This window comes from Leptosomus discolor, chromosome 19 (genome assembly GCF_034619465.1).
Source record: "Leptosomus discolor isolate bLepDis1 chromosome 19, bLepDis1.hap2, whole genome shotgun sequence".
In the NCBI taxonomy this organism is placed as follows: domain Eukaryota; kingdom Metazoa; phylum Chordata; class Aves; order Leptosomiformes; family Leptosomidae; genus Leptosomus; species Leptosomus discolor.
This window is the reverse complement of record NC_141409.1, coordinates 4,251,860-4,277,982: the sequence shown is the minus strand read 5'-3', so window position 1 is coordinate 4,277,982 and position 26,123 is coordinate 4,251,860. Positions and strand designations below refer to the sequence as shown.

Genomic DNA, 26,123 nt, shown 5'->3' with positions numbered 1-26,123 from the left:
ACCCTCAGGTAACGACTGCTCTAAAGCCCTCCATGGCACGGGAGGGACGAGGAGTGGGCTTCCACCAGTATCGAGGTGCTCTGAGCCCCCAGGTGCTAACTCTGGATTCAGAAGACGCGGGTACCTCGTTTTTCTCGAGGCTGCACTCTGACATCACTTTATCTCCTTGCTCTTGGAACGTGATGATGATTAACGCCACAAAGATGTTCACAAAGAAAAAAGGGAAGACAACAAAATACACCACGTAAAAGATAGACATTTCCATTCGGTAGCCAGGGCTGGGACCCTGTTCCTCGTAGGTAGCATCCACCGAGTGCTTCAGCACACTGCAATAAGCGCAAAGAGAGAAGAAAAGTCAGTGAAATCAGTGTGAAGCACCACTGACACCCTGATAGTCACTCACCAGCCTTCACTCATGTGGAGGGTTTTCCACATATGCTCAGGTCAAACTCACTCCCATCTCTACAGTTGGGAAGAAGTTTTCCTTGAGGATATTTTTAGGGAAACCCTTGCTGTTTTCACCATTCTGCAGAATGATGGAGATTTGCTACGTACAGATCCACTTATCCCCCTGGCCAAGGGGAGAGATACAGTTAGATCTGGCTTCTCTTCTCTGATCAACAGGGACGAAGTAAGGGTGGGAAAAGAAAGGTGTTGATGATCTCTGAGTAGGGGAACACAGTGAGGGACTGGAGATGGGAAACTGATGCTGTATGTTTTGTTCTTTTATTTTATGAAATAACTGAACGAGGAGGACAAGGAAGGCCTGCCATGGAGAAACCCTGACTTTGAATTGTACTCCACGTGTCCCAGCAGAAAAGTGTGCCAAAATAAAGTCATATGCTGAACAGTAAATATAATTTTGGGACTGTCATACCCAGCATACTTTCAGCATAGGTCACAATACCTTTTCCCCTGATTTTCTTACATTCCCATTATCAATTTTACACCTGAGAAAAGCGTGCAAGTCCAAAAGATTGCAGCAAGCAAGCTATTAAGTACTGAAAACTGCCCAGGCATCCCTGTGCAAACTCAGAATGTCAAGAAAAATCCAGAGCCCTGCCTGCTGATTCACCCAATAATCACACAAGGGAAAGTAAAAGCTTAGCTGATAAAAGTCTGTTCTTATTTCACAGGTCACTTGCCATTTACGTGTCCCTCAGAGCTGTGGAAACCTGTCATTACCTCTGCGATCACTGACCCTGCCAGTCCCGTGTACTCACGTTGGCCACCCTTCACCTGTGGAGACGGTGAAGAGCGTGAGCAGAGCCCAGAGCACGTTGTCGTAGTGGAACTCGTATTTTTTCCATTCCCTGGGCTGTGCCTCCACCTCATTTTTTTCATAATCAAGGTACTGACCCCTAGGAAAACCAGAGATTCAGACCAAATGGGAGAATTAAACCAAATCAGACATTTCGTATGACTCACTGAGGCATCAAAAAGCCCCAGTAGCAGAGTCTGTGCTATATATTAAAGACAAACAAAGAGACAGCTCGTAGGTTTGTAACAGAAGTAAAGGCCATTTTTTGAGCCATTTCAAGCCACAGGAACTGGACCTGAGGTCTAGAAATAAAAGCAATTGTAATCAGGGCATTCACTCACTAGGCAAAGCTGGAAATTAACAGCATGCTTGTCCCCAGATTTTCTGACCCCACAGAAAACTGTGCTGCTTGATGGGGAAAAGTCTCTGGCTCTTACTTCAGGGTTGGATCTAAGGCCTAAATGGGTCCTGTTCTGAGGGGCTGAGGGACCTGGCTGTACCCCTCCAATCTACACTTTTCTGTAATTTCACATTTTTTTCTGTAATATATCTGCTTTATTGCAAGGAAGAACTGCAGCAACAGCCTCTGCGGCTGCTACATGCATGCGGTCCCACCGGCGACGTGCATTGCGTTCGTAAGGTGGCAGCAGCAGAGGGGTAACGTGGGCAGACCTGGGCAGTGCTGAGGATACGGTTTGGGTGCCAAGAAAAAAGGCGAGCGAGAAAGATGCCCACTGTGGTGAGTCAAGCACCTTGACAGTCTGCTGGAAAGGACAAAGCACGACAGGGCTCTTCAGATATTCAAATAATGACCCTTTTTCTAGCTAATTAGGAGCTCCTTAACTTCCTACCAACTCCCTTCTAATTATTTATTCGTTATGTTTTTCTAACTCGTACCAGCCCTAAGAATCAAGGCAGCAGGTAGAAAAAGGAGTCACACCGTCCCTTCAAAACCCTTTACCTTAAAATCACACCTATCCCTCCCTCGGAAAAGAAACCTGCTCCTCTGTATCACTAAGCACTTGGGTAAGTATTTGCTAGATCAGAGCCAGGAATGATGCAGCTATTAAACCAACAAAAGGGAAAATTCACCTCCAGGGTAATTGTGCTGAAACATTGCTCCTCCTTACAGGAGACTCATCAAGCTCAGCAGATACCTGGCTGATGCAGCTTTGGGACAGCCAAGGGAGCTTCTGCTGCCAGAGGAAAGTTGGACTCCCCCCACGCAGCCCCTGCCCCCAGCCGTACCTGCAGTCCTTCTCCAGCTCCTTCGACTCATCGGTGCAGTAGAAGAATCTGCCTTTGAAGAGCTGCACAGCAATGACGGCAAAAATGAACATGAAGAGCATGTAAACTATGAGGATATTGAGGACATTCTTCAGAGAATTCACCACGCAGTCAAAGACAGCCTGGGGACGGAGAAGAACAAGGTTAAGGGGCTGAAAGAGAAGAAAAGTGCATCTAACATCTTGGCATCTAACTACACTTGGGAGTAATTACCCAACGTACAACCCATGGATGGTTTCATGGACTTGCACACCAAGTGTTTGACCAAGAGTCATGCTCCAGCTGTGAGAAATAATGCTGGCTTCCTACACCTCCTGCTTTCTTGGCGAGTTTGGCTGTGTCACCGCATTTTCTGGTGCTGTCCGTAAAATTTATAAAGATGACTACAGCTCATTGAGATAAGTGTTAGTCCTAAGCAAGTATTTCCATGGACAATTATGAAATTAAAAATGCACTTGTGTTTAATTTCCTCCCAATGGATAGGTAAAACCTCATCAAATATGTTGCTCATCGACCATTATTTGAACTGTTTGAATAATAAGGAAAATATACCAGATACAAAACAATGAAATGCTCTAAATAATATTTTTTCTAATGAACTATCAAAATTAAGAGTGACTAATCTAGTCAGCATATGTCACTTCTGAACTCCCCGCAAAGAACTTCTCAAATACATTTACTATTTGGTTATTAGTCACTGATTCACCGTTACAAGTTATTTGCAGTTTAATTTTAGTCTGAGAAGTTTGTCATAATAATAGAAATTGAGCAGTTCTACTGCCCAAGCGCAGGGTTTGTACAATACCCTTCATGTTTCTCTGAATGGAAGTGAATAATTCACAAAATTACACTCCTGATGCAACCCAGAAATCCTGAATTAAAACACTGGAAATATTTCTAATAACCCCATTAATCTTGTGGATTGTTGCACACAAGACCATATCCAGGAAAAAAACCTGAAAGAATCTTGAAGACAAACCATATGAGTATGACTTCTGCTTCACATGAAGATTTCTAAACACTTCTTTAAAAGTGGTAAAATTATTCTGTACAACGGCTTGAAAATAAGGAAGACATTCAATAAAAAGCAAGCATCGGCGTCCTGCTGTAGGACTGAGCTACTGTTGACTGTTTTGAGACCAAAGATCCATACATTTCAAATTCCTAAACAAATAAAGACCATTTGCTACGTTGTTCAACATTGCTCATCTTTTGAGGTAAATTGAATAGGCATAAACCCGCATAAAATCAAAATTATAGAAGCGTGAATTGTGTGCAAGGACAAAAGCGGATCTGTAACAGTTGGCCCTGATTTTTCCATGCCACTATGTGAAAACAGGAATTGTCAGACATAGTTTCACATTTGCAAAAGCACCCGTCGCTTTTTCCCCATCTTTCACAGAAAAGAGCCTGCAAGCAGTGACGTCACATGAAGATGTCCTACAATAGGTATTCAAGAGTTCCCAAAACTCAGAAATTTTTAGATTTTGTAACTCCTTCCATTCTCTGCTTCCAGGGGCCGGCTGTATCGCACAGCTTCCATGAAGTGGTGTTGAATAAGTAACCACAAGCCATTACATGTATTTTACCTTGTAAGTTAGTATTCTAGAGATGAAAGGGTACTGCCACAGAACCCTGCACTATATACTCTTTAATGCAAAAGAGGAACAGATTAAAAGCCCTCAGACAGCAATGACACCTCTCTTTAGACAGACTGTGGAAGATCTTGCAATATTCATGTTAAGTTCTCCAGGGAAAGTCAAACACTCCAAAACCTATTTTCTCCTATATAATTTCTAAGAGCATCACACTTATGAACTATAATTTAATTTATTTACATTTTTTTCTTTTCTTTTTTTAGGAGTTTGATTTTAGTGTGGATTCACAATAATTCATAATATTGCCACAATGTTTGCAAAAGAAACAAGTGTTGGACATTTGCTAAACATCTGCACAGCTATTTTTATAAACCTGGCAAAGAGATTAACTGCAACAAAATAAAAGGAACAGAAATAACTTGGATTAAGTTTAGTCCATCAGCTTCCACTCAGATCAGCTGCAAACCTCCAGAGAAGGGAAGATTTCTGATTATTCTCTAACCTTTAGTTTTGGCAGCCGTTTAATGGTCTTCAGCGGTCTTAGCACCCGCAGAACTCGCAGCGACTTGATTGTGTTGATGTCCTTGCCTTTGGTTCCTCTGCAACGGATAAAAGGCACAAGAACAACAGAGGGAATAGTTTGGTCCTCGGGTCACCGACTAGAATATCTGGAGGGACTCAGTGTGGTTTTGGCTGTGGAATTGTTTCGGGGTTTTGTTTTTTCCAGGTTTTGGGTGCCATCCTCACCACGGATGCAGCCAGTGCTAGTGAGGACTGCAGATGAACGGCCACTTGAGACGTGTTCATCACCGTACAGGAGGAAGGCTGCGGGCAGGACGTGGTCCTTGCAGCGCTCAGCCACACATGCTCTCCTGCCTTCACTCACTTCCCAGATACTCACCGAGCATCACCCAGGAACTGGTGACCTTCCTGCCCCAACTCCCCACCCAGGCAACAGTCAAAGCCAGGGCAGCAGCACACCTCGGCTGCAGCCACCAGGAGAGAAGGCTCAGTACGTTCATCCCAGCCCCAGGCAGGAGAAGTGAGAAAGTCACACTTGGCTCTCCTTCCTCCCAGGCACCCGGATGAGACAGGAGGATGTTTCTCTGCGTGCTCCTTGCACTTCTCTGGCACGGATGTCGTGTCTAGACGAGCAGAGAGGGAACTGGAGCCTTCATAGTGAGGGACAGCGCTCTCCTGGGGACCAGAGCTGCTCCATGCCTGTACCCTCATCCTCGAGTCTCTCTTGGAAGACATGCTACCAAACCCATGCGGGAACATGTAATATGACAGCATATTACATGCCTGGAACAGTGCTAGGGCAACTTCCCACTTACACATGCAGGTGCTGTAAGTCACGTTTTGGTCTTAGTTTTTGGTAAAATTGAGTGCAAGAATCGAGACCATTCCTCTTATTACCATTAAGAGGTTTTTAGGGGAAGGACAGAGTTCCTTTCCTCGTGCACTTCCAAGATAAATAAAAAAAGACAGTCACATCTTCTTCCAACCCAACAGCAAAACAATGACATTCCCCTTCATTTCATATGAAGTGAAAAATGGGATGAAAATCTTTAACAGGGTTTTATTCACGACTATAGGTCTGGGTCTGAGACTGTATTGAAGTAACACAGGTGTAAATGAGTAACATGTCAAACAGATGCTGATAAACCTATTCTATGCTCTTCCAGTTTGCTAAACATTTCCCTTCTCCAACAGGAAAGCAACAAAGTACAAGTAACCTGAGAGACCCACAAGAGTTTTGTGCAGGCAGTGGACTGCAAAGCTTCCCCACCCTGCTACAGCCAGCCCTATGCACTGTGCTAATGGATAAGCACCAAGAGCGGAGGAAACCACCCAGTTTAGTGGCTGGCTGACCTTGCTCAGCCCTGGAAGGTGTCTTTTTGCAATCTATCCACTTGTGAAAGACTAATAACTCAGTCCTAATACTGTACTACTCAATACTAACTCTGGACTGGAATCTGCAACCTAAAAACACACATTCCTGTCTCAGCTCTGGTCTCTTTCTCTGACTACCAGTCACTGCACTTGTCCTGAAATGCAGTAAGCAGTGAGACACAAGGAATTTTTGGGAGGCTGTGGGTTGTCTCCCAATGACTTATACATTGAACACAAGTTGCCCTTGCACCTGATTTAAAAGAAATGGAGGAGAGGGAGAACAGGATGGAGTTGTACCTATCCTCTCCCTATCTCACCCTTCAGGGCTGCTTTAGGACCGTTTTCATCAGCTGCAGATGGATCCAGACTGCTGGCACAGCGGTAAATCCAGGTGATTGAGCTAATACTCACAGAGTTACAGGACTGACATAATGCCACAAAATAACTATTATATATTTAAAAGAGATAATTTCTGATTCTCATTAGAGACCCTTTAATCTGGTTGAGATGAAACAAGACACTCCCAACACAGCTTTCACTGGCTTTCTCTTCAGGTTTTAGTGTAACTGATCCGTCCTATGTTTGGCTTTGTGTCCTTGCTTTCAACCCACCAACCCCCAGCAAGCAATGACCCTGACACAGTCACTGCAGCGTCTCCTTGTCACCATAGGCTCCAGCTGAGCCAGCCAAACTGGAGCTCACCTACTCCCCAGGCAGCTTTGCCTGATCCTTAGCAATGCCCCGGCTGCAAAACAATTTGTTCCCCCTCTTGGGGAGGACAGTCAGGGGCAGGAGGGAAGTAGAAGGGAAAATATGTTACAAGGAAGGAGATATCCCGTGGCTTGGCCAGCCAGCCTGTCCCCATGGCTGACCGTCACCCAGCACATGCCCATCACCTTGGCTGCCCCTGCTGTCCCCTCGGCCCTCTCCACTCTGAAAGATCAAGTGAATCGCTCGGGTTGCTCCATGTCACCCAGCCATTTGGGTTTTAACTACATAAGGAAGCCAGGGCTGAGAGGTTGAAGAGGTAGGAGCTGAGGAAAATAAAGGTGAGCGAAGAGTAAAGGTGAGAGGGCTCAGGGACATGTAGTTGGGGCTGTAAGAGAAAGCAAAAGAAGTGGGATACCTTGGCCCAGAACCATACTAAATTCTTGCTCATGTGTGGCCACATTTCTCCTTTGCAGATCCACACACAGAGCCCAGCTTAGCAGCACAGCCACCGGCAGGCAGCAACTGAACTAATAAACCTCAACAGTCCTCACCTGGGTTCAAGCAGAACCACAGAACACCTCTGCGGGTTGTCTTCCAGCGCTCCTGACGCCAGGAGACCCAAACCCCTATTTACCAAGCTGCCATGCAGAAGTGCTAAATAACAACCGTGCTAACAAGGCCTCCTGGAAGGGAAGTTCAAGACAAGATCAGAAACGCTCCTCGGCTCTGAAGAACCTACCTTAGGTCTCACAGGGCTGGCTCCGAGCCTGAAGCAACAACCTCTGTGGCCTTAATATTTCTAAGAAGGTTAAACAGACCTGCTGGGGACTAGTGAATAGGTGGGGCAGAGCAAACCCTTCCTCCTGGGTGTACGAGAGAAGCAGCTGCTTCTCTCTCGCACGGGGGAGGCGTGCGGATGACTGCACTGAGAGCTTGGAGGTGAAGGGCAGACAGCTCCAGTCCTACAAAATTCCTTCTGCCTTAACGAAGGGCACTAAGAAGGGTTGATTATTTTTCTTCTGCTTTCAGACACCTAAGTAAATAAAGAGCATGAGCCAATTAAATGTTAATGGGATTTATGATCTAAGTTATATAGAGAATCCTGAAAAAAATCATACTTATTTCTTGTCACAGTAAGGTTCCTGGTACAGGAGAAAGATTTTTCAACAGACTGTTACTCTGAACTAGAGTGATGCAAACTGCATTTTAATTAAATGGATCTTCTGCAACTATTTCAGCCCATCAGATACAACCTTAAGGGTGGTTTTCAGTGTTTTTAAGAATCCCCTCTGCCAATATTGTCTTTTACACCACTTTAACACAAAGCCAGTTGTCCCACAAAATGAAAGGTCCAGAGGGAACTAGGATTCAGTCAAAAGCTGTAGACAGCACACATTTGACCAGAATATTCCTCACCACAAAAATAATTTGCTATGGAAGGGCTTAGGTGACTGCAGAATAACAACTACAAAATTCAGAAGAGCAAGCAGGATAAAGGCAGACAGCGAACAGAAGCCAAAACAAGACCACAAAGAAAAAAAAATGCATTAGGTCAGTTCTGGTTGCATTAGGCTAGTTCCATCTTCTTCTGTGGCAGTTTGCTGCTCATTTATTTAAGACATTTAAAATATTTTAAAAGAGCTTTGCCTGGCCTTTTTTTCCTTTAATAAATAAAAGATAATTTAAAAAATTAATAGTTCTTTAAAATGGAAGCTTCTTGTTTCTGTTGCTCCTGCCAGCAGCTCTGATTTCACATAACACGGGCCTCTTAGAGTCATGTCATCAAATATTCAGAGTAGGGTGGAGTCACCGCCTTCTGCAATTGCCTGAAATCCCCAAGGTAGAAAGAGAATTCCTCCACCGAAGAGTAAACGAGGTCACACTACTCTGCCCAAGCACAAAGCCAGCCTCTTCCAGGGTCTACATGACCTGGTTTCCTAGACAGAAGAAAGAAACAAGTGCCCAGTTTCCTGGAGCACATCAAAGACCTTTCTTTGCATCCTTTTCATTGCATCTCTGGGTCATCTGCTGCAGAGGAGCCCACCTGAGCCCCTGCCCTGCTCCAAACTGCGGTGTGAGCCAATGCAGCTCTGCCTCCCCCTCCATCCTCAAAGTAAAGCACCAATGACAAAACTGCCACCTCCTTGAAGATGGTTAAATGCAACTTTTGCTACCTTCTTCTTTACAAATTGCCCCTGCCAACCTCCTGAAAAGCTCTCTACACTCTGTTCTCATGTCAAAGACTTTTCACCAATGTCAGAGGCTGCCAGCCTGAATCCCAGCTGGGTCACATTGCCCAGACTGCATAAAATTAGTCCTGAGGCTTCCAGCACTGCTAATGCAGTTTAGAGGTGCAATCCTCTGAATGAGAGTAACACTGCATCTTTAAATCCAGTTATTAAGATTTTCATTAATTGTCACTCACACATTAACGATGTTCCCTCTAAGTCATCCCCTCAAATCTTTTTGGTACACATATATTTGCTTATCATGGTTTCTGCCTCTCTGGTCTCTTGGCTTTCCAGTCTGCCTCTATCCTCCGCTTAAAGAAAATTAGGATGAATGAGGATTGTTAAGGGAAAATACATTTCACTGAATAATGAGTAATAAAGGGACAAAGGAGTCAATGCAATGGGTGTGTAACATGGTTCGTTTCCACAGTGGCAAGTGTGTGTACACAGGTTTGACAGGCATAACAGTGCAGCAAGAGACAGGAATAACATATTACCCCATGAAACTCCTAGAGAGAGATTCCAGCAAGAAGAAGACAAAGAAAGAGCAGAGTCAATGACAAACAGAAACATAAGGCTATACAGTGCACCCCATGCACATACAGATATGTGCTGGCAGATAATCCCATCCCCTGTCCCACACCCACCGGCTCCGTGTTCATAAAAATAAACAAGCAAGGAAGCAACAGATTGGCTACAGAGCATAGACCCACACATCCCCCCACGGTGCCTCAGCCCTTCAACTGACAAGCAGAGAGGGCAAATATCCCTTCAGCCTCCTGACGCTTTGGGAGGTAATAACCTTGATTGTCTGGCAAGTGCTGTTTGCTTTTTCAAAGAGCAGTGTGCAATTCTGCGCATCTCAGCCACCTTCCTGCTGTTGAAAATGTAAAAATTTAATCTCTTTGCTGCTATTCATCGTCTCTTTCTATTGAGCAAGTACATCTTACATCTGGGACTGCTAAATTTTGATGACAAATTTGCTAGCTGCTTTAAGCTCCTCTACTATTTCCCTAAAGACTAAAACATGTCTGTATGTTTGTGGCATGTTTATCTCTAGAAAAAGAAAGGAATTTATCTTTGAAATACATCGCTAAATGGAAGACACTATTTTACCATCATCACCAGTATTATTAATGTTTCTAGCATCCCACTGGGGGCCTTGTTTTTAAATTATTTTTTTTTTAATTCCAGTCAAGCACAGAAAAGCTTCTGAAGAGCTACAGGCAGAAAGTAGACCGATAGCTGGTTTGAGAGGCTGAGATGGGTTTTATGAACCTTGCAGCAACAACTGATACCATCTCATATGCCTAAACAAACATGGGCTGTTGCAATATTCCAGATGGAAGCATTTCAGGGAGCTGTTTTTCCTGGGTTTTCAGTGACATATCTGTTCAGCAAGAAGTTGATTCACATCACCTTCACTGGACACCACTGAGGTCAAGAACATGCATGAATTAAATCACACCCTCTGAATGGCAATCTTGTGTTCTTGCAAACAGAAACCGGTAACAGCCACATTAAATACATTTTTACAGGGACACTGATGATGAGTGACAGGACTGCAGTGTTTGCTAGTAAAAGCCCACTAACAAAACAGTTTGTTCTCCAAAAGCTCATTTTCAGGACTATCAAAATTCAGCAGGCTTGGTGCATCTGTCTGGTTTAACCAAACACGCCGTTGAGCTAAGGACAGGACTATCCACTCCATTTTCAACTAAGCAGTCCCAGACTCGTTAGCATTCATGACTGAGCTAGTGGGAACAGAGCACAAGTCACCTCCTGTGAATGGCTGGACTTCCTGCTCTCAGAATACTCTGCAAGTATTCTCTGATTTGGATGTCAACACTCACTGCCTGATGAAACACAGACATGTAGCAAATCTTACAGTCATAATAAAAATCACAGAAGAAATTCAAATTTTTCCAAGTCTCAGAAGTAGGTTTGTCTCACTTTAATCTGGGAGACAGTAAATAGGCAGGCAGGTTTTATGCCTTCGCTTTCTGTAAATCCCTGCTCGATATTTACTCAAAGAGCATGTAAAATAGAAGCAGCCTGGGGCACGCTACTATGAAGCACAGTCAGGGGATGTACAAGTAATTTATTTAAAGGCTGATGAGGTGCTGTTAGACATTCATGGCCAAATACGAGTAACAAAAAACCTGAGCACAAAAAAGACTCAAAAAGACTAAAAATTATCCATTTTAATCCATAAATTGTCCAAAAGAAAATCTTGTTCAAAGAGAAGATGTTTTAAAGGGAAACCCTGATGTCTGTCTCACAGCACACAGAGTTGTTCTGAAGGGCTCACAAGGTGCCCTTTCTCCCAGTCTGCCTCGAAAGTTTGAATTCTTAATGGAAAAGGGAAATTCTCAGTGAACCACAGCTTCGGGTAACAATGTTTTGCAAACTAATACTGGTGACTAATATTATTTTACTTTTATACCTCCCTTCAATTCATAGGAGCTCTGTTAACTAAAAAGCAGCCTGGTTTTGGATGTCAAATTTTAGGTAGGCAAGACATTCACCAGCCCAGCCCAGCAATTCCATCTCAAGAAAACCTTGCTTACAACAGAGCGCTCAGCTCCTCTGAAGACAGATTTCTGATGAATAAGGACAAAGACTTTAAAGAGGAGAGGGCAGTGTCCCTTTGAAAAACTTATACTGGACATGACGTGCTCCAAGATCTAAACAATTCTTTGGTGTAGGACTGGGCACAGAAAGCCCAGACCCCAATACCCGCAAGTGTCACTCCTCAGCTGGCTCAAAAATCACACCAAGAAAGTCAATCCCATCTCCTTCTGTCTACCCACTCCTTGGTCAAATTAGCTTAGAATTTTTTTATCCAGCACTTGCTACAAAGAATAGAAGATCTAAAATACAAATCTCACAGCTTTAATGCAAAAGGAATTTTGACACCTCAGAAAATGAAAAACTCCTGAGAAATATTCCAGGCCAACCTTACCAGAAAGGTCCTGCAAGGGACATGGCAGTATTTTTCATCAGCAGAGCACGTAAGAGGAGCAACGGATATGGCTGTCTGACTAAAATTACTGTCAGTCAAAAATATACAAGACACACTTCTGCAGTTCCTTGACAAAGGTGAATGCTTTTTCTCATTAGCAAGTAAAACACTGCTAATTTCCTTGCCTTCTCTAATCATCCTGTCAACAAACAAGTGAGTGGAGTTTGGGCATGGGCTGCTAAATGTTCACTGTAATTACTCAAGGCTAATTTAGCAGAAGATTAAACTGGCCAAGTCCTGTAGCCTGTTTCCAGGTCATCTCCTAGAATTTCTCAGGAAAACATTTGCAATACTATTACTCTGTGGCCCAGAACTACACGTGGAAAATTTCTTTCCATCATCCAGCTCAGCTCCCGGGGCTCTGAAGAATTGCATTGCTCTTCCTCTGGTCTCTTCTGAGAAAAATGCTCAAATAAAAAGTTAATCTTAATTTTTAAAAAGCAATTCCCCTGTGTGTGTTGCTCAAAATCCTCTGTGATACTAAAGAAGCACAAAGAATCTGTCATAAAAAGAGAGCTGCGACCAAGGGAGGGAGCAACTAGCCTTAGAAGTGAAACTCTCCAGAAAGGCAAGTACCCTGAAGGAGACAAGAGGAGGAGAGAGAAATACCAAGGTATATGAACCAGAAATATCCATGACTCTAGAACTAAAGTTAAGTGTTCACTGAGTTATCAGCTGATTTCATTAACTATTTTTTCATAGTAAGAACAATTTTTAAAACAATTGCCTCAAGACACTGGACTGCCACACTGTTACAACGTGGCCTTGAAAAGAAGTTGGCCAAACGGTCACAAAAATCTTGGCTTAATGTTTGAATGAAGAGTGAATGGACTCACCCTACAGCTGGGAGAATTGTCAGGAGATTCCACAAGACAAATACAGGTTGTTTTTTCTTCCCCCCAGCTACGAGATGATATGGGCAGAAACATTTCATTGAGAAATGAAGCCACAAAGCCTCCGCTTCAACTAGCTCTGTGCCAGGGCCCTGCCTCCTCTGCAACTTATTTCCTAGAAACTGGGATGTTAAGGAAAATGTACTTACGAGAAGGCAAATGCCACCAAGGCCCCACTGACCACAATGAAGTCCAGGATATTCCACAGGTCACGGAAGTAGGAGCCAGGGTGGAGTAACAGCCCCAAGTCAATCATCTTCAGAGGAAACACACGAAAAGAGTTTTAATGAAACAAGTACCAAATCAACACTACCAAGGTAAAGAGGAATGTCCTTGAACAAACGACCCTTCACACGCTTCTTCGGGGCTCCACAGCAGCAGGGCAACATCTAGATACTCAGCTGAGCTGCTCATCTCTAACAGGCACAGAGAGCTCTGTCAAAACCGAAGCTGAAGTCAATAAACCGTAACCAAAAGCAGGAGAGACAACAGCACTAACTGCTACATAGGATTCTTTGCACAAACATGTATCAATTTATGGGAACAGCAGTCTGTGTGTGAAACATCCAAATAGTTTAATCCTATTTTACCCCAATCCTACCAGGACTTAACAACTGGCACAGGATATTGCACAACAAAATACAAAGCGAGGATGAGAAGACCCGCAGCCAAACGCAACAGGCAAAGAAATGCACCTGCTGTGGAGCACTGGCTGAAAGGTGCTGCTCAGCGTAGCAGCCTGGCTTGCTTCTGCATGAGACCGAGTCTCTCCTTCCAGTGCTGCTGAACGTCTTCTACAGTTAAATCTCAAAGTGCAGGCTAGACATTTTATCTGGCTTTCTGAGAGCTCTACAACTGCCCACACAAGGTTGCTTTCACCACATAGCTCCAAATCCTTCTGCTGAGCCGTCTTGGTTTTTTATTCTTCATCTCTTTTGCATCTTGCTCTGACAGTAAAAACTAACTCCATCATTACCCCAAGAATAAATCCTGACTTTACTAGAACTGTGCTTTCTGGAAAGTTACTGCCCCACAGTCTTAGCAAAACCTACCACCCTACTGAGTAAAGTAAAAAGATAAATCCTCAACTTTTTGAAACATGACAGACCAAGAATCAGTTACTATTAATACTCCTGATCAGCGTCAAAGGAAAAGGGAAGAATCAGACGTGTCCCAGTAAGGTCTATCAGCTCCTGTGTCCTTCGCCATGCGCAGACATTTCTGCATCAGGCACTCGTGTTTCTTTCCCTCTTACACACCCACAGCTACTAGAGATACCCTTATTTTCCTCCATAAAATGTGAGATTAAAGAAACTCCAAGAGGCGCTACAGAAAAGCATCTGCTGTGCACTGGCTACTTCTGAGTGCTGTTCCTGAGTTAAAGCTTTCCATCACCACCTCTCCAGGCACCCCAGGGAGCTCTGTCGTGCTCCACCCTCTTTCTCCAGCTTCTCAGAAGTAGATGAGTGTAAAACTGAAAGGGGAGGTGAACCTTTCTGCTTGGAAAAATTCTTACCTTGATCACCATCTCAAAGGTAAAGACACCCGTAAATATATAATCCAAGTATTTCAGAGCCTAAACGGGAAAGAGAAACGCGTATTAGGCGAGACTACACACTGAAATAATCTGCACATGAGCAAAGAGTAAAAAGTCTGTTCTAGCAACGGTCTATTTGCTACAATGGGTAAATATCATATAATGGGAGGCTTTCAACTAGTTTAGGCACAAATTTGAATCATCTGATTTAAACAGCAACATTTTTTCCAGTCCTTACCAGACTGCAGTATGCATGCCCGTGGGTTGCTTCACTGCACCTGCATATGTGGCAGGTTTAATAAGGCAAAATGGGTATTTCAAACCAAAATATTTTAATATCCTTTCCTAAAGAGCTTCTTTGCCAGGATCTGTGCAGCAGCCTGGGCTTCTCTTCTGCTGTAGCTGACGACAGTATTATTAAAGACCTTGGGAGAGCGAGATTGATAAAATCCTTTCTGTAAAACTGATTCCACAGTTATTAAGGATGAGGAAGAGAGATTGCTTGTAGCTACTTCAGCTCATTACTGATATAGGGATTTGTGGATCCTCCTCTGGAAAAAGCTAACACCAACCAGATTCAGAAGCAGAAGGTCAGGCCAGGCAATTCCTGCTCTGACCTGGCTTGTGCTCTGAAGCAATTCAGTTCCTTAATCTATTTAAGGGGTGGATGAACAAACTCCTCAGTGCACATCCTGGTAAATGCAATACCAGTCCATTCAAATATCTACAGATCTCCTAAATTTTAACATAATTCTGTGGACGGGACGCTGCTATTCATAAGCAGATTCATATGATTATACATAGTGAATGGATATTAAGTCAATATAAATATCACATGATATCCACATACTGCAACTATCTACACTGAAAAGTCCAAAATTAGGCAACTGCATCTTGCAATTTCTATACTTAACCTTCAGTTCTGTAGACTCCCAGTTGTCCATGTAACTAACTAGCTTTGTGCCAATGTCTTCATGTGAATGTGCTTGAAAAAAGACACCCAGCTACCTGCTCCATGAACACTCCTGGGCTTCACGCTCTCATGTAAAAGGTGGCACGCTCCTACTTCTGCTCGTAACAGCACTCACCTATGAAGTCTCCGAGTTTGGATTGATATCCATGGATACATAGATTTGCTACTAATTCTAGGAGATTGCTACCATGCCCCACCAAGACAGAAAGCCATATCTGGTTTTCCTTCCTCAGGCTCTGCTCTAGCAGGAGCAGGAGATCTTAGGACAATGTCAGCCCTGGCTTGTGACTGGAGAAGCCTTTCCCACTGCTGAATGGCGTGTAAGCTTTGCAGGCTTCTTCCATGTAAGTCACACTAGCCAACCAACCAGTGATTTCCAAGTTCTCAAACTCAGATGTGGTTGAAGCAGCAGAAAGGGACAGGACTTGTGAGCGTTTTGATAGTGGGACAAGCTAATTTGAGTAGGTTACTAAAGAAAGCTCCAGTTTTGCACTTACCAGTGCACCATGTTATCGTTTGGAGCTCGGAAGGACATGCCATGTGCATAACTGCTCAAGAAGCAGAAGAACTTTATTCTGGCCATGCCAGTTGGTACTCACATCATTCCTCGGTGACTCGGCTTGGACAGGGTCTTCGGCAGCCAGGGCAATGCTGCTGAGGGCTATGACTATGAGGATGACCATCTCGAAATAGCGCAGGTTGACAATGTAGTGGAACAGACGCCGAATCCTGCAAACAACAAAAGCACATAGGAGGGCTATTGCAGGTGCTGCAAGTCAAACGCAGTGGTATGAAAGACCGGCAGAAGGACAGCGGTCGTCGGGAATACCACCTTTAGGATTCCTAATAACAGTAAGAAAATAAAAATCTGAATCAATGGCTTTAAACTCCAGTTTGCAACAGATCTGTGGTGAGATTTAAAGACACTTAACATCTCTGCACTGCTTTCTACCCACCCCCCCGCAAAGCAGTGACATTTATCTATCTAAAGGGCATTGAGAGCTTTCAAGCATTCGGTCTCAATTCTACAAATTATGTTTATATACTCCCCCATCCTTTTCACTTCGAACTCACAGGCTAAAGTCCTGTGAGTTCAAAACCAGGTTTGAAATCTTTTTAATACTAACTAATCCCTTTAAAATTGAGATATATGCTATGCACTTTGAGACTCTTAGCTGAAAATGGCTTCGTAACTATGAGTATTACTTCTACCAATCTCTCTCTTGCCAAGTACCTCTGCCTGCCCTTTATTCTAAGATACGCTTTATAAGCTGCACAAATACTTTACAGTTATATATTTGATTACTCTAACCTAATCTTTTTTTTCACAAATTGTGTTCAAGAAAAGTGACAAATGCTTCAATTTCTAAGCAATGCAAAACTATTCACAAATTTCAGCTAATAGCTCTATCTGACTACAATTCACAAATACTTAATTGCATGGAGAACCCTACTTTTGCACCATATTTGTCAGCTGAATAAAGGACTTAGGTTCTGACTGAGAATCAAATTATATGTGTAACTTACCAACAACCTTGTTATCTGAGAATGTAATTCAGTTACTCCATCACATTTTCTCTAAGCAAATATCTGAACAGTTAGAATTAAAATTTATTCTTCACATCTACTTATACATGCCTTTTCTCTGGATTACTAATGGATTCAGAATGAAAGAGAGTTACAAATACCAAGGAAACAGATTTGGTACAAAATAACACAAAGAAAAGTGCTTTTGTGGATCCCTTAACTCCAGTTATCAATCTGACAGAAGTAGATTGTCATCTGTGTGCTCCATGAATTCGCAGAAGTGAGAGGCAGTATTTTCAATAACATTTGTAACTGTAATTCTTGCATCAAACTCGATCCATCAAGGAATTAACAAGTCCCTATTTTTAGATCTTCATCATTCATAACCAGCAGTAAGAGCATTTGTAAACTGCCAGTGATGCCTGAGAAAACATTTTAAATGCACGTCTGCTTTAAGAGGGTGGTGGTACTTGGAAAGTAACACATTTCATTTATGCTTCTCAGAACTGTTTTGCCCACTAGCAGCACCCAGGTCATGCATCCCCAGCGGGGCTTGGGAGATAGTTAGCAATAGATGTGGCGAAAACCTTCAGACCCCAGAAAGCAGAAAGACCTCTCTTGAGAAGTTAGCACCAGCCAAAACACCTGAGGGGATCCAGCTGGGTCTGCATTTTGCCCAGAGGAAGAAAGACAAGTTGCTGACATTCCTAGAGTTTGCTCTCTGTCTTGTTATTTCCCCTCGGCCCTGAGTTACAATACGTCCCTCCCAGTGAACTTTGTTTTTTCAATGGTCTTTTAGTAGAGCTCTTGAGGGAGCGGTTGTGTGTGCTGGAGAATTCTGCAAGACAACCGAAACAACATACCAAATCCTGGACTATGAGGCTCAGAAGGTCATGACTGTAGGGCGAGGTGAGAGAAGACAAGCTTATGTACAAAACAAAAGAGTCTTGCTGCTTCTCCGTCTGCCCAGTCCACTCCTCAGCTCAGACCCCTCTGGGCCTGGGACCACCAAGCTTCCCACTCTCCAATGCTGTCTTTAGCAGCCATTTCGCAGCTAACACTCATTTTTGGTGATAACTCCACAACAAAAAGGCTTGAGCTACCAAATACTAGGGAATTACCGTTTCCTTGTTCAACCAGACAGGGGCCAAGCTCCATAATTCAAATCTGACCCAGAAAGTATAATTACACTATGAGTGCTTCTCATCTAACGCTCTGTCCTCCCCTTAGCTGCCTTTTACACGAATTCAAAGGGCATATTGCCTTATTTGACACAGCACAATGCTATCACACTATTCTGAAAAGAGGAAACTTTCTGGGCTTTTGGCTTAGTTATCCTGAAGTGTCCTGAGGTCCACCTGGCAGGTGGCTGGAGAAGGCAAAGGGGAAACACAAGTGTCTCTCTTGCGGGTTTGAGACAGAAAGGGCATGTATTGAGTCTTCAGTTAATTTCCCTTGGAGAGGAGATCAGATTAGCAGTAGTTTGGGGTCGTTCTCCCTCTCTAACAGCTGGCATCAAGAGTCTCTAACATCTCCCATGGCTGAATTCCCTCTGTGCTCATAGCTGTATCATCTTGGAGCACGCAGGGCTGCAGCCTGAACTACGCAGCTGGCACTTGTGCTTAAAGAAAGTATTCAGCCTGGCTATTGTCCAGGGGTGTCACAGGACCTCACGGTCCTGAGTAGCAGGAGGTGTGGGAGCACTCATTCTTCTCTTGAACCGAGTTGCCAAAGAAAGGGCCTGAGTTCACCTCAAGTATCTGAACATGCAGAGAAGAGCCTCCGAGAGCAATATCTAGGATCTGCAGTAAGACTACCTGAGCCAGAGTGAAACCATCACACCTGCTCCTAGTGGATCTCTGGGTTGGCAGAAGTTTGAAATGCCCTCCGCTGCCCTAAGTTACTGCTTAAAATGACTCACAGGCCTTCATGCTACAATTATTACAACCTCTGCTGCTCTTGTCTAGTCCTGCAGCCATTGAGAGCAACATATTCAGTATTTACAGGCTTTGAGTACAAAGCTCCCCATGGGATAGAGATGCCTGAAGCAGAAGAAATGCTGTAATCCCAACAGATCCCACAGGCTGTACTCTCAGCCTTAGCAAATGAAAAATATTCACATTTTCCCAGTTCAAAGTTTTCAGTGATGCGAGGGTACTAGTACAGAAAGAGCATGAATTCTGGCTGAGGAACGTGCAAGAATTTGCTGACATCAAAACCAGCCCCCAACCTGCTTCTCCTGATAATGTCTTCTCCCAGCGATAGTCCATACTCCCACCCTTTTAGTGATCTACAGCTGAGCAGGTAACTGCCCACCTGACCGTCAGCAGGGCAGTTAGGAAGGGTCTGCCTAAACCACCATCTTTTCCCTGTCCTGGCAATTTATTCCCCCAGGAAAGCCCAGCCAAAATGCAGCATCTGGTTTGCAGCCTACATAAGCTTTTATTTAATTTCCCAAGGTGTTTGACTGACAGAGATGAAGATTGCTTGGAATACCCATGCTTGAAGTACCTGTAACCCACAAGTGGTATTATAGAGTCAGAAGACTTACGGATTTGTAGGACTGAGGATAAACATGGAACTGTAAGGCAAGATTGGTTTAGGCCCATTTTTCGTCAAGTCATCGACGTCTTTCTTCTCCTCTGTTTTACTTTCAAATTCAACGTTGTTCACTGAAATGTGAATTTAAGGAAACAGAAAAGAGAGAGTTAAAAACATATCTGCAGTCTTCACACAGCAGGCTGCCTGCAACAGCTGGATATGCAAACAATGCAGCTGGGATAGCAAACAGCCTTTGAATATGTTGATTAAATGTGATGCACAATCATTTGATTATTATCACCGCTATTTACTACAGCATGATATACACTGCAATTATACTCCTTAACTGCTGCACTGATGAGCAATATATCAGAAATGGCCAGGAAATGAAGATGCCCAGTGCAGACAAACAAAGAAACCTTACACTTATTTATACACGAGCTGCCAAACTGCGGATGGAAATCCCATTCCAAATATCATAAACTATTAGGGAGAGAGGATCAGTGAGGGATCCTTGGAAAGAAAAAAGACAGTAAGTCTAACTGACCGCATAATTCTGTATCTTCTCCCATAAATCAGTAGCATGATTGGCTTTGGAATGTGTAAAAGAACAAATTCATAGATGAGCTTTAATATTTTTGGAGCTAAGATGGCTGAACTCCCCAGCACTAGGAACAGAGATTTGGAAGGGACTTTTTGGATCCCCTTGCTCAGTGCTCGCATAGCACACCCCAGTTTTGGCCAAGATCCCCATGTATAAAGGCTCCATCTCACATCAGGTTTTTAACTTACATGATCCCCTTCTAGAAGATTGCTCTGAACCTCACTCCCAAAGGTTAGAAATACATTCTTTAATTTCCATCATAAGTTTACTTGTAGTGGGTTTAGAGGATAATTTACTTATGATAATTTCCAATATATGAGCTGGAAAACATTTTATGCTGCAAATTCTCTTCTTAGACAGATAAATACACTTGTGTACTAATTCACAAGACCTAGAATCCAAAAACCTCATCCACTTATAATGTGTTAGGTGCAGGTTTTTTATTACTTTTTATTTTGTTTTGCAACAAAGTGACATTTCATTGTGTGTGAGTGACAAGTTCAATAAACTCCTTATTGTATCTCAAGCCAGATACACAGGAAATGACCAGGAAAGAGAGGCTGATAAATTGTGATTGACAGGAATTCAGTAGTTCAATATAGTAGAATTACCATTTAAGAAAAAAAGAAGAAAGAGCGGGGGCGGGGCGGGGGGGGGGAGGAACCTAACGTGGACATCTTGGATTTTACATTGCAATTCTCCTTGGCATCCCCAGCTCTCGAGACTTCTCTAGGCTGCTCAGAACAGGCTGGGTGGCTGCAGAGTAGTCCATGGGTACAATGATCTTGGGACTATCTGCAAAACAGCGTAAATCTACACCGACAAACCCAGGGCACGGAGCTCTCAAAAAGGACAAGCTAGGGTGGATCTGCTGAAACTGAGATGCAGAGGATTGCAAGAAGCTCTAAAATTACACAGCCTGCGGGTACCCAGAGCAGCAGGGTCACACGATGGATGCTGTGACAGCTGTGCAGCCATGAAAGACCTGCTGCTCCACAGTGGGGTCAGCTAATAAGCCAAGAAGTCTGAATTCAGTCTGTGGGCTGGAATGCAACGTCGCTGCTTCCCCTGTCCTTTGCTGGGGGGTCTGTGGCAGTCAGCCCCCTGGGACACCAGAGGAACTGTAGCACACCACTGTTGGAGCCAGCAGCACAGCAGCAGAGGAAGGTGTTAAAGCAGAGGACCTGCTCCTGTGCTCACAAGGTCTTGACTGGTTTGTTGCAGAAGTTGCTTATTTTGCTGCACAGTTACTACACTTTGCTGGTTTTCTTGTTCCTTCTTCTTTCTCTTGTGCGAAGACATATGGATGTGCTCTGGGTGAGCCATCTCCAGTGAACCTTACATGGTGTTTTCCAGAGCCACCATGTTCCCAGGTGGCCCAGGAACCCATTTTGGGTTCCTGCAGGCTGCATGAATTGTAAAGCCTATATTGACAGTAAGTTCTCCTGTGCACCTGTTGCAAGGATGCTGGTGGCCAGGAAAGCCCCCATCACCCAGTGTGTGCTGCTAGCTCCTTAGAAAGTTAGCTCTTTTCTGGCAGTTTCATAGCAAAAAGCAGGAGGACCAAAGCACTCACTTGGTATGACAGTGGTTTCCCCCGGCGGGGCAGTGATAGTGACAGGGATGTTCACAGTGGTGGTTTTGTCCAGAGGTGGCTGAATCATCCGCGTCACGTTCTTCTGGTTGTCAGCATCTTCCGGCTGCTCTGGCACTTTCTGCAGGTAAGTGCTGGGAAGGGTGTGCACAGGGACACTCACACTTCCACTCGCCTCAATCTCACACTGATTCTCCCTGAAGCAGAAAAGCAGATGTTATTAAGTAAGGCCCAAGAAGGATCCAGAGAACATATGCACCCTGATCCTGCACCTCTGGCTAGGTTTCACACACTGTTCTCTTAATGGAAGTCCTTTGCAGAAAAGTGAGACTGCAGGACAACTTACTGATAGCACAGTATGTGACCTTTTCCTCTGAGACCTTCTGAACCAACATCCAAGCGCCACATTAAGAGGAACTGTGTGACTGAACGTCATTTTATTCAGTTTAATGAGACTCAGAACTGAGGTTCATAAGCAAGGACCGCATGGCACTTGCATGTAACAGGGACATTAGCTTTCCAGCATCAGCTGGTTTCTGAATGAAGTCTGACATTCTGCTTCTTAATGTTCTCCTGAGGCCTTATTTAAATGTGGTGATTCTCTTTTCCAGTCCTAAACCATGCCGTAATGTTGCTGTGAGTGGCTAAATAGCTTCTGCATTCCTCTGCAGCAGTGGCTGTATCTCAGTGAGGAGAAAAGTGAGCTTGTGCACATGATCAAACTAAACAGCCTGCAAAGTGTTTTGAAATCCATCTGAAAGGAAGATAATATAGACAGGAAAATTATTATCTCAGTGCCACTCACAGCTCTCCATGGTGACATGAACGCTATTCTGAAGAATCCCAGTGAAATTTCTTTTCCATCAGACTAATAAAGCTGAAAAGGCAATCTATCCTTCTTTATTAACTATTCTAAATGCTTCACGAGTACTATTTTTCTCACTTGACTTACATAAGAATTAAACCAAATGGGGTACATCATTGTTTTTAATGGAAGAAGCCAAGTGCTGTAGCAACCGGTGATGCAGCTGACAAGCTTACCACAAAAAAAAACCTAAAGGGCTATAAGCAAGACTGGATGCCTTTTAAAAATATGTCCCTCAGAAACTTCCTCCAGAGGCTGTGAAATTCTCTGCTCCAAGTTATGTCCTAGAGAATCTGTTGGTATTTACATCGAAGATATATCCTCCCTTAAACCTGAGCTGTTCTATGGGCCATAGTGGACCAAAGCCACCTTTAGGATCCTCTGTCATTACTGATTTAAGCAAAACGGAACTGCAGGTTACGGTGGCAGCTGGTGTGAGTGCAAGAAGAACAGCAGGGAACGCCATAGGCAGGGGAATAAGTAATTTCCTGAAACACATCTGGGGTCTCGTGCCCCCCAAGCTGTCCCAGGAATGTGCCTGGCCACGCAGCGCTCACTTACTTGGGCTGATGATTCCGGTGCTCCTTCTCACCAGCCTCCCCCTCCTTCTCCCCGTTCTCCTTCTCCACCGAATCGTACGTCGACAGTGCCCTGTTCCTGAACCTGTGCCGTCTGTGTGGCTCTTCTCCATTCTCCCCCTTGGACCCGGGCTCTCCTTCCCGGTTCCCAGACCTCGACCCTCCCCGGTGTCGGGAACGCCGCTCGCTCCTGGCGCCGTTGATTGTCCCATTGCCCTCCTTGCCTTGCCGTTCAGCAGCGTGCCGGTGAGGCCGATGCCTACGGTGTTCCTTCTCGGCCCCTTCTTCCACCGACCCTCGGCGATGGTGCCTCTTTCCCCCCTCCTGACTCCTGTTGCGATCACTTTTCCCTTCCTTACTCCCCCCTTCCACCTCCTTGCTGCGACTCCTGTGCTGCCTGTGCCGCTCCTCCTTATTGTTGGTACCAGGTTCCCCATTCTCATCCTTGGTCACATCACCCTTCTCTTGCTCTCCCAGTTTGTCCTTATCCCGATGCCGGTGGTGCTTTCGTGGAGCTTCTGCCCCATCAGTAGAGCTGACTTTGGTCTGCTCCACCTCCTGCACGTCCACGGGGCTCAGCTTGCTGATGTTGTTCCTCCCTTCGCTCCGCGGCTCTACCACCAGCGGCCGATCCAGGTGAGTCTTCATGTCTGGCCTGATGTGAAGGGTGGTAGCGTAACGCACACGTTCCTCCGGATCCAGCTCGTTGTACAGTGCCTCGCAGCTGGCTCGGAAATTGTGCATCCGGATCTGGCTGGTCCTCTGCTCCCAAACGGACTTGGATTTGGAGGAGTTCTGCTGCTTGCTAAGGAGGGGAGTAAGGTGAAAAGTTAGTATCCAACTTTGCAGCAATTCCCTAAAATGTAACCAAAACAAAGCAAAACAAAAAATAGAGGAAATTTTCAGCTGGGATGGGGGGATTAGAGGGTTGAGCCAAAGAAAGTATAGGAATGGAGAAAGAATGGCTGGCAGAGAACGTGAGCAGGGAAAGCCAGCAGGATCATCAGTGTTAGTCTGCCCCCACGCGCGTTAAGCACTATGAAACGAGCCCTCTGGAAAGGGGTTATCTTGATTTCTAAAACGTCGCCATCCCCCTTGGAAGCGTCAGGTATAGACTGAAGGGTTAAAGTCTCTGTGCACAAAAATGGTATAGCACAGCCAGAGGTTTTAAACAGCCTATAAGCCTTCCCCACAACTAACAGCACCTTTCTCCCCACCTGGAAACATCTGGGTGAACAAATTAGTGGCAAGCAAGAGAAGTTAGATTGGCAGAAGGAGCAAGGGGAAATGAAATCTGCCCCTGAGTATCCCAGCCTGAGCACCCTGCCACCACCTCCTTCCCCTTACAGCCAGCCAGAGGGGTCACTTTCCAGGCTCCATGCCCCGTCAGCTAATGGCACAGGAGAGCTGTTGCTCTAAACCCGCGGCATCCTTCCGAGGTGAGGATGGACCATCCAGCCCAAGCATCACCAGTGTCTGGAAAAGTACAAGTAAGAAAGAAAACTGTTCTGCGTACCACAAAAAGACTTCAGGGACTGGGAGAGTCACATGTAGCTGCAGACGTGATGAGAGCACCTTTATGCCCTTGAGAGACTTGCTCTTTTCTGTCTCTGTCATCTATTAGGATGAGGATACCTCCATTGGCACTGCCTCAATGCTTTGATTTTTCGGCACAGTGCTCGGCATCTGATCGCCACAGGCAAATGGGTCACCTACCTAGCCAATGCAGGAAGGGAAGGCTTTTTTTCTTTCCTCCTAATGACTGCAAGTCAAATTCTGCTTTTGCATAAAATCAAAGTAAACCCACTGGCTTCCAGGGTGGAGTTCTGGATTTAGCCTAGTGGAAGATGAACAACCATTTTCTTCTTTAATGAAACTTCTCGCAACAAAGAGAGGAAAATCATTTTCCTTTCACTAGCCTGCTCAGATGTCTCCATTTGCCACACATGAGTCTGACCTCTGCAGCCGGAGGGGCTGCGTGGGGCTCACCGACCTCCAGCACTTAACGCAGTGCCCACAAGGGAGGCAGCCGCCTTCTCCTTACGTCCCTTCCTGGCTCCAGTGACAACCGAAGGAAGCAGCTTTTGCGTGTGCATGTGCTGATTTGGACTGTCAGGGTCTGTGGCTGCGCGCAGGCCCTGGGGACGCAGCGTTCAGACGGGCTCATGTAGCGCAGCGGGAGCTGTCGGAAAGGCTTTGCATCTCTGAGCTCTGCTGGGGGATCGGTTCGTTACACAGGGTGCTGCTGCCTGGTTCTGCTAAAGAGGCAAAAACCTACTTAAATGCTCGCTGCAGATGGGATGGGGGCACCCAGGCAGATGTGAAGGAATCGGATATAATCCATAAATCAGCGTGAGCAGAGCTAATCACCAAAACTAAAAATCTACATCCCCCATTCCCAAAAATCTCATTCTGGACTAATTTTCCAGCAGCTGAGCATCCCATTTACACCACAGCAGAAGAACGGGTGACAAAAACCACAGTTCTAAACATAAATGACACCGGAAGGTACCGGGGACATAGCTTAGAGCCCCACGTACCACAAATCCCACATCAAAGGGAGCCCAGGCTCCTCCTTAGCTGAGACCACCCCCCAAGCTGTCCTTGTGACCCCTGGCACAAGGACGAACAGGTTCATCATGGCAGGCAATAACTTGCCATTTCTTTTTGGTTCAACATTACAAAAGACTGAAACACTATCACTTATCAGCAGATTTACGTGGTTTTAGAAGGAATGAATGAGTAACACACAAAACCTTCGTTTGCCCAGACCTGACGCCCCATACGAGGATTTCCCATGAGAAGCCATATGCTCTGCATCTGCAACTCTCCACGGTCAGCAGAGATAGACACAGAGAGACGGATCTGCCTGGGACAGGCGTTCCAGGATGTCCTCTGCGTCCTCCGGGACAGACGGGGTGCCTTGCTCTGCAGTGCTCCAGATCTAGCTCTGCTAAACCAAACTGAGTCACAAAAAATGAACCTCCTCTTTAGCACACAGG

The 26,123-nt window shown here is 44.8% G+C and overlaps 1 protein-coding gene across 1 annotated transcript in view; it reads right to left on the bottom strand.

Moving 5' to 3' along the window:
• The window catches only part of CACNA1B (calcium voltage-gated channel subunit alpha1 B), a 301,213-nt gene that overhangs the window by 54,941 nt on the left and 220,149 nt on the right, over nt 1–26,123 (bottom strand). The window contains exons 21-30 of the mRNA XM_086475891.1: nt 23,105–23,926; nt 21,661–21,875; nt 19,491–19,611; nt 16,012–16,141; nt 14,419–14,478; nt 13,052–13,158; nt 4,649–4,745; nt 2,510–2,670; nt 1,224–1,361; nt 125–326 (exon numbers count right to left, since the gene is read on the bottom strand). Of these exons, the coding sequence (XP_086332017.1) occupies nt 125–326; nt 1,224–1,361; nt 2,510–2,670; nt 4,649–4,745; nt 13,052–13,158; nt 14,419–14,478; nt 16,012–16,141; nt 19,491–19,611; nt 21,661–21,875; nt 23,105–23,926 (2,053 nt within the window). The remainder of the gene's footprint in view (nt 1–124; nt 327–1,223; nt 1,362–2,509; nt 2,671–4,648; nt 4,746–13,051; nt 13,159–14,418; nt 14,479–16,011; nt 16,142–19,490; nt 19,612–21,660; nt 21,876–23,104; nt 23,927–26,123) is intronic.